Genomic DNA, 11,280 nt, shown 5'->3' on the forward strand with positions numbered 1-11,280 from the left:
TTTTATCCTCTGTTAGCTCCGCCTACCAACCGTCTCGTTTGCATCTCATTCAGCATTTTTCTCTTTGAACATATGTTTTTCCCTAAAAAATTCTCTAATTAATAAAATGTATAATTATAATGGATTTTTCTAAGAACATTTTCTTAGAATGTTTAACGTGTTGAAATGAATGATTTCCTGTATTTATAAATAATCTACTACGTACAACGAAAGAAAATTAAAGTTAAAAATACAGAATACGTGGTACAATAAGAAGTAATAAATGAAAAGTAATTTTACTTCTTAAAAATACGCAACGATCACTTTTTGTCATATAACAGTTCAAATTGGAAATGATTAAATCTCTCCTTTGAGTTATTTAAAAGACTCAAATTTTACTAAACCATTACTGATATATATAGTTAAATTTCGACATCAGAGATTCAGAATTTCGACATAAGAGTTAAGATTTATAACTAGCAACACCTAATTGCTCTCTCTGTCGTTTTTTGTTTTATTTTATTTATTAATTTCTTCTTTTTTCTTTTGGGATATCGAGAGAGACAAATAAATTTTTCTTTTTACATCAATTGATGAATAGTACTATTTAATAATTAACTACTTAAAGCCAAAAAAAGAAGGGGAATTCACGAAAAAACACTTAAAACTGCAATAACTACCGAGCAAAGTTAAAGTTAACGTTAAAAAAACAAGCCTCATATTAAAATAATAAATGAAAATGTCCCCATTGGCATCCCTGTACATCTTTCTACACACTTTCGTAATTTTCAGCATCTAAATTTAATAGTTTATGTGCTGTAAAACACAGTGTAACGTACTTAAGACAGCACCTAAAAGCAACTAAAACAGCAGCAATTTTACCATTTTTTTCACATTTTTTCTACAGCAAGAAACATTTGAAATATGTTTCTTGTATATGTTCTAGAAATATATTTCAATCGTCACGCCCTCTAAGAAGGGGATCTGGCACTGGAGAGGATCTGGGAGAGGATATATATCATGCACCATTTTTTAAAAAGAATAACACATGAACATGTGAAGAGGCTAAAATCAGTTAAGATATGTTATTGAAAATAATTTTGTTATTTTATATAAATGCTGCGAAATAATGTTTTAAAAACCGCTCTTTTATTGAAAAAAATAAGTGACAAATATAATATTTTTCAAGTCACTTAATAAACTGAACTCTATAATAATGTTGATAAGCAATCTTAAATATTGATAATGCTCTACTGTCAAATGTGGAAGAGACACTTGCAGTTTTTGTCAGTTTTTTAAATTTCTCAAGAGATTATTTTGCAACTTTAGAAATAATTAGTTCATGCGATTTTTTATGCTTAGAAATAAAATTTGAAACTTTCAGTCGCTTCAGGGACCGACAATAAAATACGAATGAAAAGTTTAAATAACTCTTGTAACTTTCGTTGATTACTTTTATTATCATTTGCAATATTCGCTTAAAATTTCATAAACCTAGCTTAAATACTTATGAAAATATAGACATTTTTAATAAAAAAACTAATTTTTTTTTGTCTTCAGTTTTTTTGTTTGAAACTTTAAAAATATTCAATAAAAGTAAACAAAATTTTTAGAACAAATTAAAATTAATTACAAAATTTTTGTTTTAAAATTTGAGAATAATTACCTCTAAAGTTACAAAATAATCCCTTAATTATTTCTTGAGAAATTTGAAAAAATTTAAAAAACTGAAAATGCTCCTTCCATTATTATAGGGTAGTGTATTATCAATATTTCTGAATATTACATCGATTATCGATATTTCTTAATATTAGTTTTATATTTAAAAGTTAAAGTAAGAGTATGTAAAGATAGGTTTTTCTCTATTTCTCGTTGGTTGATAGTTATCCAATATAAGCGTAAAAATAGTTATCTTATTATTATTTTATACAGATATTGGATGTTAGAGCAAAGAAATATATCTCACGAATGTAATAAATTAGATTGTGATAAACGTAACTTTTAATGAATTGCTTGAAATTTCTAACTCTTCTGGATAAATATATTTTTATTCACTGCATATTATTTTAGAAATGTTTGGAGGAGAAAAATAAAATTAAAAAAATAAATATAAATAAAAACATGTTGTTTAAATATCGGAAAAGCCACCATTAACTGCGGCAGTACATTCAGCACATTGCCTGATGAAAATAATCATGTATTACGCTGATCACAACTAAAGTCCATTTAATTTGTACACTGGGAAAAAATGTTTGGTCAAAACTTTTAGAATATGATTAAGCGCAAGTGTTTCTGGAAAACCAAAAAGCACGCCAATTTTCACCGAAGAGTTAGGTAAAATTAACGGGAAAATATGGTTTTATTAAGATACTGTTTAGTAGTAAATGTGATAAAATTTGATAATATTTTCATGATTCCTTAGAGCATGGCATAAACAACCATTTATTCGATTAAATTTACTTTTCATTTTTGTATTTTTTACTAAATGTGTGGTAATAAAAGCTATAATTTTGAAAAGCAGACATTCCGTTAAGCAGTTAGCATACAAACAAACAATTAGCTAAATAATGGTTCAAATACCGCATATTATGGCTTAATTACCAGAATTATCCTATTTTTACCAGAGATGTCCTTACCATACAAGCGAACTTATTTAAGCATTCCAACCCAATTTCGGGTTAATGACTACCAATGTTCAATTCCGTATCCTTGTAATTTTGACCCCAATCCAGTAGACAAGGGAACTCCTGGATCCAGTTTTGAGGGAAATTCACCTTCGTGAAGGACTTTTTGAGGAATCTAACCCTCATTTGCGTCACGTGGAGAGGAAACCTCCTACGGTTATTCTGACGTCAAGGGGACTCTAACCGTCTACCACAGAGGATATTTTGCGTCAACACTGCGAGCCGGGTACGAAATTCATATCGACCAGTCATCGCTGGGATTTAAACCCGGTTCCTCTCATAGGGAGGTGAGCCCTCTATTCCGTAAGCAACCACGGCTCACAATAAATATTTTGAAAATAATTAGTAGTGTTTTCTTTTCTTCCTTTTTTTTTATTTACTCTAAAAGAAATTTGATCATTTAGAGTTCAGTAGACAGAAGAAACTGAGAACCCCCGTGACAGAAGATCCCTGAAGTTATTGGTTTGCTAGGAAAACCTTTTTTATGTTCCTAAACTAGGTTTTAAAATTTCGAAAACTTCTCAGGGTCTCAAAAAACTGACTTAAAAGACATAGAACGTTAAAAAGCTGTTAAATTCTTTAGTGTGCATAAAAAACGTATACCTTATTATTTTTTATTATTTTTTGACCATATTTGTGCATTTACACTCACTGATAAGTCGTACTTTTAAATTTCAATTTCTTAAGAACTGTTCGTCAGATTACCTTAAAAATTTGAATTTTGTGCTTTAAAATTACGTAGTTAAAATTGGTGTGAAAATGTGCTCACCTTACAATTCGATTCTCGATCAGTAGCAAATTCAGCAATGAAAAAGTAATAAAAAATTATTTTTTTCTCTGAATTTTCTTTAGATAGAAAAAAATATATAATTGTGTGCAAGCTTTACTTTTTTATTTGCTTTACAAGTTTCGAATTAAAAAAAAGTAAAATTAACACTAAGGGATCCAAACTTACGAACATTTCCTTACCTAAACCATTGGAACCTTATTTTTCAAATTTCAGTTATCTCCCATAAAACGCTTTAAAAAAAGAAGAAAAAGAAATTCAAGTTAGTTAAAAATTCAAATTTTCCCAAAAATTATTCAGAAAAATTCTGTTTTATGTCTGATGTCCTAATTTAAAATATTGTCTGCACTTATTAAGTAGCATAAAAAATATATCATAGAACCATTAAAATTGAGTCCTAGTACGATAAAATCCCATCATTTGATTAAAAGATTTTAAGGTGAGTTCTTTTCGCGTTGTGCTACATTGAAATTTCCTGAATATTTTTTTAGATAATTTGTTGTTTTAAATATTAATAGACTAAGCTGCTTTTATATCTCATGTTAGATGTAATTAATTTAAATGATGGGCAGTTAATGAAATGGCCATGGAATAGACAACGTTTAAAATTAGATTACAAATAAGTTCAAACTTTATTATTTGGGTGAACAAGAAGATCCCTAAATATATCGATTTTCCGAGAAGATCCCTGTTATATCACTAAACTATGCGTTTAAACTTTAAAAGCTCCTCTGCTTTGAAAATGTTCTTTAAAAAAACGTTAAAATACTGATAAATTGAATTACTTATTAGTAATAAGTAATAAAGCTTTACTTGGATCTATTCAATCTTTTTAGATAATTCGCTGTTTTTAAAATTAATAGGCTAAACTTTTCTTATGACTTATCAATCTAAAAATATAATCCATAATCTTATCATCAATCATTCTTTAATATTGATTTTTCTTACTTCACAATCTTTTCATTTTAAAGATATAATTATAGTTTGTTCAAGTAACTTATCAGAGTGAAGAATGGGATTTTTTTTCTTCTTTTTAATCTTTATCATTTTTTTATGAAAATAAAAAATTAGCAAAAACATTAGACCACCATGGAAGTCATTTCCTATTTCAGGAATCGTGCTGAGACACGCTGTCCGTACGACTTCTTTTTTCCATATTTTTTAATTATTTTCTGCTATAAATTACCAGCCGAACAAAGGCCGAAGACACGAGTTTGGCCAGCTTCTGAATTTAGCCGAGATATCTTTAAATTACGCAGAAAAGATCCATTCGAGCTTCAGTTCTAAGTTATCCTTAATTATGCTTTCGCAGTCAAAGTTAAAATTTTAAAAATCGTTTGGTTCAGATTTCAGAAAAAAATTAATGAGAATTGCAGACGATAAAATAAAATAACCTGTTTTGAGCCGCAACACCGCTTGAGAACTGTTTTAATTGCACAGATTGATTAGTTCTTTTCTGAATGGCTATTTTTGCTGGCTATTCAAAGTTATTACCCGAATTACAAAGGCGCCGCATTCACTTTAAAGCTAATTACTGTCACGAGAATTAAATCACATTTTGCCGCCAAGTTCAAGACTTCTTGGCGGCCTGTTTCTTCCCTCCCTTTTCCTTCATCACTATTTGCATGCATCTCGTTTTAGAGCTGCCGCCACGAGTTGTTGGATTCTTCAAAACAGTGACAAGGCAATTATAACATTTGACTGTCCAGTTGAAACATTTGGTCTTGTTTTAGTTCTTTTTTAATCCCAAAGACGTGCTGATATCTAGGTTTGAAAAATTCTTTTTAGAATAAACTATTTGTTAAATGTTATTTGATACATAGTTAGCGTCTACATAGAATTTGTTAGAAAGTACTTTTTTTTCCTCCAAAAACTAAGAGATAGATTTATATAATCTTATTTCAATTAAAATGTAAGAAACAATCATAAAGAAATTATAACATTTGACTATCCAATTAAAATTGTTATTTTTGTTTCAGTTTTTTTTTATCTGAAAGTTATGGTGATGTCCGGGCTCGAAAAATTCTTTTGCAACTGAATTATGTGTAAAATATTATTCAGAGTAATCCCCCATTCTACCAAATTTTTCGGAAAGTATTTTTTTTTAATAATAATTGTTCGATACTAAATAATTGATTTCTACGCTGGTTCGTTTGTTAACAAATGATATGGACTGTATTAAAGATTTTTATTATGATTGGTGCTACGAGCACGCTCATGCTATAAGATCAACAACTAATTTTCAACTGATTAGGGTTACAACAAACGGTGGCGAGGATGCTAAGACAAAGATGCCAAGTTGGCGCTATATTTCTGAGATATTGAACATCCACCCGCCGTTGAATTATATTCAATAAACATACAAATTAGCATAACAATGGTACATAAACATATTCCAATATAAAATTTACAAAGATTGAATAAATGCTGTAGGTACACATAATGAGAAAATTCACATCTTTTTTAATTGTCCAATGGCAAAATACACAGTTTATTAATGCTACGTTTAACAATTCCCTTGCTCGTTTTAATCTCCGCTACTCTAACCTTTCCATCCGTTCCAGGAAATAGTTTTAAAATTCGTCCCAAGACCCACTGATTTGCAGGAAGATTATCCTCCTTTATTAAAACCATCGCATTTAAAATTATGTTTGTTTTCTCTACCTTCCATTTTGTTCTTTGTTGCAAATTGTTCAAATAGTCGCGAGACCACTTAGTCCAAATGTATTGAACAATTTTTGTCAACCTTTGCCATCGAGAAAGTCGGGTTTCCGATTTATCCAACAAACTTGGTTCAGCTATGGCAGTTATAGATCTTCCAACCAAAAAATGCCCTGGTGTCAGAACATCCAGGTCATCAATATCATCTGACAAAGGTGTTAATGGCCGAGAATTTAGGATTCCTTCGACTTGTGCTGTTATTGTAAGGAATTCCTCAAATGTTAATTTTAGATTTCCTGTAGCTCGTTTTAAGTAAAACTTAAAGGATTTGACCCCTGCCTCCCAGAGGCCCCCGAAGTTTGGAGCTCTGGGAGTAATACAATTCCAAACTATCCCTTCAGATGCCAAATAGGATGCTAGTTTATCGTCAGGAAATCTAGTTAAATTCTGCAATCGCTGCAATTCTCTACTAGCCCCAACAAAGTTTTTTGTATTATCAGATGATATCGTAGCACATTTGCCACGCCTAGCTACAAAACGCTTTAAAGTAGCAAGAAAAGCATCGGTTGTTAAATCGGAAACAACTTCTAAGTGTATCGCCTTCGAGGCTAAACACACAAATATTGCAACATAAATCCGTTGGAAATTCCCTTTTCTCTGGTGTTTATATTTAATTTGGAAAGGGCCGCAATAATCAACACCAGAATGCAAAAAAGGATAATTCGGGTTTACTCTTTCTCGAGGCAAGGTTCCCATAAGTTGATTTGAAACAAGGGGTTTATGTTTAAAACAAACTATGCATTTATGTACAATTTTCCTAGCTATCGATCGACCACGAAGTGGCCAAAACCTTTCTCTAGTGCAATATAACAACGCGAGTGTCTTTTGAGAATAATCCAGAGCAGCATTATGCAAACGACCACCGACTCGGACAATTTGATGACCATCAAGGAGAGGATTTAAAGAGTTAAGTTTACTCTTACCTGAAAAAGCCTTGCCCTTGGAAATGGCCTCTATTTCCTCCTTAAAAACAGATGCTTGTACATTTCTAACTAAAAAGGATTCCGTGTCCTTTAGTTCATTAGAGGATAACTTACCAAATCTTTTGCTACCGGGATTTCTACAGTTGAATATGAATCTGAAAGCATAACTTAAAACATTCAAAATTTTAGTATAATTATTGCTACGATTTAAAATATTGTCAATTAAGTCCAGTTTATAAGAAGTTAAAAGTATTTTGGCAGGGGGTTTGAGTTCCTGTAAAAATTCACTGTCCGAAGAGAGTTTTTCAAATTCTATTGGAACAATATTCAGTTCTTCTTTCAAAAAATCTGGTCCGAACCACCACAGTTCATGGAAAGCAATTTCCGAAGCATTCAGACCACGAGAGAGGACATCTGCAGGATTTTTATCAGATGCAACGTGATTCCAATGACAGTTCTTAGTGAGTTCTTGTATTACTTTAACTCGATTGCTGATAAAAGTCTTGAGTTGATCAGGTGACCGTTGAAGCCATGCCAACACAATTGTAGAATCTGTCCACAACATTATTTGTTGAATGGGCAAGGTTAGAGACTTCAGAACCTTGTTCAAAAGCTGTGCCAATAAAACACTGGCACACAATTCTAAGCGAGGGATCGTGATAGGCTTTACTGGTGAAACGCGGGACTTGCTGCACAAAAGTCTCGTATATGATGTTTCTCCCGAAATTGATTGCATGTACAGAACTGCTCCATACGCAACGGCTGATGCATCGGAGAAGCCGTGAATCAGGATTCCCCTCTTCTCCCCCACGTGACGAGGAATTTGCATGTTTTCAATGGCAGGTAGAGTAGAAACAAAACACTGCCAGTCCTTAGCCATTGAATCTGGAAGCGGTTCATCCCATTCCAATCTGAGTATCCAGAGTTTCTGGAGAAACAATTTAGCCTTGGTTAGTATGGGACCAAGGAATCCAAGGGGGTCGAACAAGCGTGAGATGGTGGATAAGACCTTTCGTTTGGTGTATGAGTCATGCATATTTACATCAACCTTGAAAGTAAAATAATCTAAATTTGGGTTCCAGATAACCCCAAGGGATTTAATGGTATTAGGTGGCTCACAAGAGAAATCATAGGCTTGGTCTTCTAATGGTATGGAATTAGGAAAATTTGGAGTATTAGTGCACCACTTGTGTAAGCTCATACCCGCCTTTTTAAACAGGTCTACTAACTGTTCTTGTAGTAATTGAAATTCTTGAAAGTCTGAACTACCTGACAAAATGTCATCCATATAAGTGTCTCTAATTATTACAGCAGCGGCTAAGGGAAAACTATCACCCTCATCAATGGCTAGTTGTTTAATAGTTCTGGTTGCTAAGTAGGGTGCACAAGAAGTTCCGTATGTAACAGTGTTAAGTTTGAAGGTTTGCACTGGGTCATTCACGCTATTCTTCCATAATATCAACTGTAAATTTCGATGATCAGGGTGAATCAAAATTTGCCTAAACATTTTAGAAATGTCAGTAGTGAACACATATACATGTTGCCTGAATCGCAAAAGTATTGAAAATAAATCTTGTTGTATAGTACCGCCCTTGTACAAAATATCATTTAAAGAAAGACCCGATGTCGTTTTGGAGGAAGCGTTAAATACCACCCTCAACTTAGTGGTTTTACTATCTGGGCGAAGTACACCATGATGAGGTAAAAAATACGAAGTTGTTTTATCAAGAGGTTCTACAACTAATTGCATATGCTGCAAGTCAGCATATTCCATTAAGAATGATTTGTAAAGTGATTGCAACTCCTCATCTTTTGAGAGTTTTTTCCATAACTGATTTAAACGCATTTCGGCAACGGCTTTAGAATCACCGAGCGAAGAGGGATCCTCCTTCAAAGGCAACTGTACTATGTAACGCCCTTCATGATTTCGATAATGAGTATTTTTATATTGAGTTTCGCATAACTCAAATTCGACACTATGTTCAACAGAGGGCTCCTCAACAGTTTCTATATTCCAAAATGCTTGTAGCTGTTTATCAAGGCTTTCCGAATTTATATCTGAACTAAGCGTTAATCCACAATATGCTCTATTTGTACTATTATCGGAGCTCCCTACGACTATGTAACCAAAAACAGTTTCTTGAAACAACCAATTACTACATGGCGATCGAAGCTGATTTGGCTTTAAAATTTCAAAAAAGAGCTCGCAACCTATAATTAATTCTACTTCCTTTTGTGTGTTAAACTCTGGATCAGCCAAATTAATGTCCGATGGAATCTTTATATTAGATACTTCAACCGGATTAATTATCGTCAAATTTGTAATCGAAGGAACAATTAAAAATTCTAAAGATGTTGAAAAACTTCCACTATTGTTTTTAATTGCAGTGGTTACCTTTTGTTTGATATTTACCGAAATATCGCTCAATCCAGAAACAGAAGCATTTATTTTTTCCTTTTTCAACATTAAGTTATTAGCTAAATTTTGTTTACAGAAAGAAAGATGAGAAGCGGAATCCAAAATCGCTCTGCATGGATAATAGTCTCCCAATTCATTTCTAATATAAACAACTGCAGTAGGCAAGAGAATATTTTGTTTCTTTTTTGATACTAAATAATTAGAAAAAGTGTTCGAATGTGCTTGTGGGAATGAATCATGCACTTGCGAGACAGTTGTTTGATCGGCGCCTGGCATCGTAGAAACTGAGGAGGTAGGAGGCGGGGAAGAAATCTCATAAATATGCAGTAATGTATTATGGCGGTTTTTGCAAACGAAGCAAGAATTATTCGATTTACAGTCTTTAACTTTGTGATTATTCTTTAAGCAATTAATACACAAATTTAATCGTTTTATTTCATTAAATCTATCCGAAACCTTCATATTTTGAAAAGTATTGCACTTATAAATCATGTGTGGTAATTTACAGATTACACAAGAGTTAGGATTATTATTCGAATTCAGGAAAGATTTACTCTTATTAACAGCTTGCTTATGTTTATAAATTGAAGAAGAAGCTGTTCGACTAATACTATCAAGAATTTGGCTTCTTTTTTCTAAAAATTCTAAAAACTTATCCAATTCTGGTATTTCATTTGATGCGATCGTTTGTTCATATTGTTTTCTAGTTTCTCGATCTACCTTTTTCAAAATGATGTTAAGCAGAAGTATGTCAGATAAATTATTACGATCAAAATTTAGAAGCTTCAAAGCTCTGATATTTTTCTTTAAAATATCTACCATGTTTCTAATATCTCCAGCTGATTCATTTGTAAGTTTTTCAATTTCCAAAATTTGATTTATGTAAGTCTCAGTGAGGAGACGTTTATTCTCAAATCTATTTTCTAATGCTTTTAAAAGTGATTCAAAAGAATCGTCTACAGTTTCGAGACGTTTAGCGTTGCCCAGCAATGACGCTTTCAAATAATGCAGTTTTTGAGAGTCATTTAAATCATTGTTTTTAGTTATAATGTTATCAAATTGTGATTTAAAATTGGGCCATTCGTCAAATTTACCATGAAATACCGGTAGTGGTATCTCGGGTAGTTTAATTTCTAGTTTTGTTTTCGAATCAGCCTGAGATATTTCATTTTCACAATTAATTATTGAAGGTTTAATTATCAAAGAGTTAAGAATATCTTTAATTCTTACCTCCAGAGCTTCGAGTCTGTCTACTGTTCCCTCTAAGTCCGTTTCTACTTCAGTTACCTCAGGGTCAGTTATGTCTTTTAGCCCATAATAATGCTCCTTTAATTCATCAACTTTTTTATACAATTGTTCCACACGCTTCAGCTTGACCTCTAATTCAGTATGGTTATGTTCCTTCGTCTGGTCAATGTATGTTTCTAGCTTTGTTATGGTACCTTTGACGGCACGCTTCGATCTATTTAGTTTTTCTTTTTCCATCTCCGACTTTTACGGATCACTAATGTTCGATACTAAATAATTGATTTCTACGCTGGTTCGTTAGTTAACAAATGATATGGACTGTATTAAAGATTTTTATTATGATTGGTGCTACGAGCACGCTCATGCTATAAGATCAACAACTAATTTTCAACTGATTAGGGTTACAACAAACGGTGGCGAGGATGCTAAGACAAAGATGCCAAGTTGGCGCTATATTTCTGAGATATTGAACAATAATAATAATAAATAAATAAGCAAAAAATCGTAGATTCAAATAAT

The 11,280-nt window shown here is 32.3% G+C and overlaps 1 protein-coding gene across 1 annotated transcript; it reads right to left on the bottom strand.

The window, feature by feature from the left end:
* Positions 1–5,913: 5,913 nt before the first annotated feature.
* Positions 5,914–10,998, bottom strand: LOC147816297 (uncharacterized). Its single transcript, XM_087156567.1, has 3 exons — positions 10,744–10,998; positions 7,383–9,372; positions 5,914–7,163 (listed from the first exon to the last, which is right to left on the bottom strand). The coding sequence occupies exons 1-3, from the start codon at positions 10,996–10,998 to the stop codon at positions 5,914–5,916; spliced, it is 3,495 nt and encodes a 1,164-aa protein (XP_087012693.1).
* Positions 10,999–11,280: the final 282 nt, after the last annotated feature.

This window comes from Parasteatoda tepidariorum, chromosome 1 (assembly GCF_982258835.1).
Source record: "Parasteatoda tepidariorum strain Cologne lab strain chromosome 1, Ptep-v5.0, whole genome shotgun sequence".
Classification (NCBI taxonomy): domain Eukaryota; kingdom Metazoa; phylum Arthropoda; class Arachnida; order Araneae; family Theridiidae; genus Parasteatoda; species Parasteatoda tepidariorum.

Coding starts and splice junctions, on each gene's coding strand:
- LOC147816297 (XM_087156567.1), bottom strand. CDS start 10,998: ATGGAAAAAGAAAAACTAAATAGATCGAAGCGTGCCGTCAAAGGTACC. Junction 9,373..10,743: donor ACAGACTCGAAGCTCTGGAG/GTAAGAATTAAA, acceptor TCTAATATAAAG/ATTCCATCGGACATTAATTT. Junction 7,164..7,382: donor TGAAAAACTCTCTTCGGACA/GTGAATTTTTAC, acceptor AATCCTTTTTAG/TTAGAAATGTACAAGCATCT.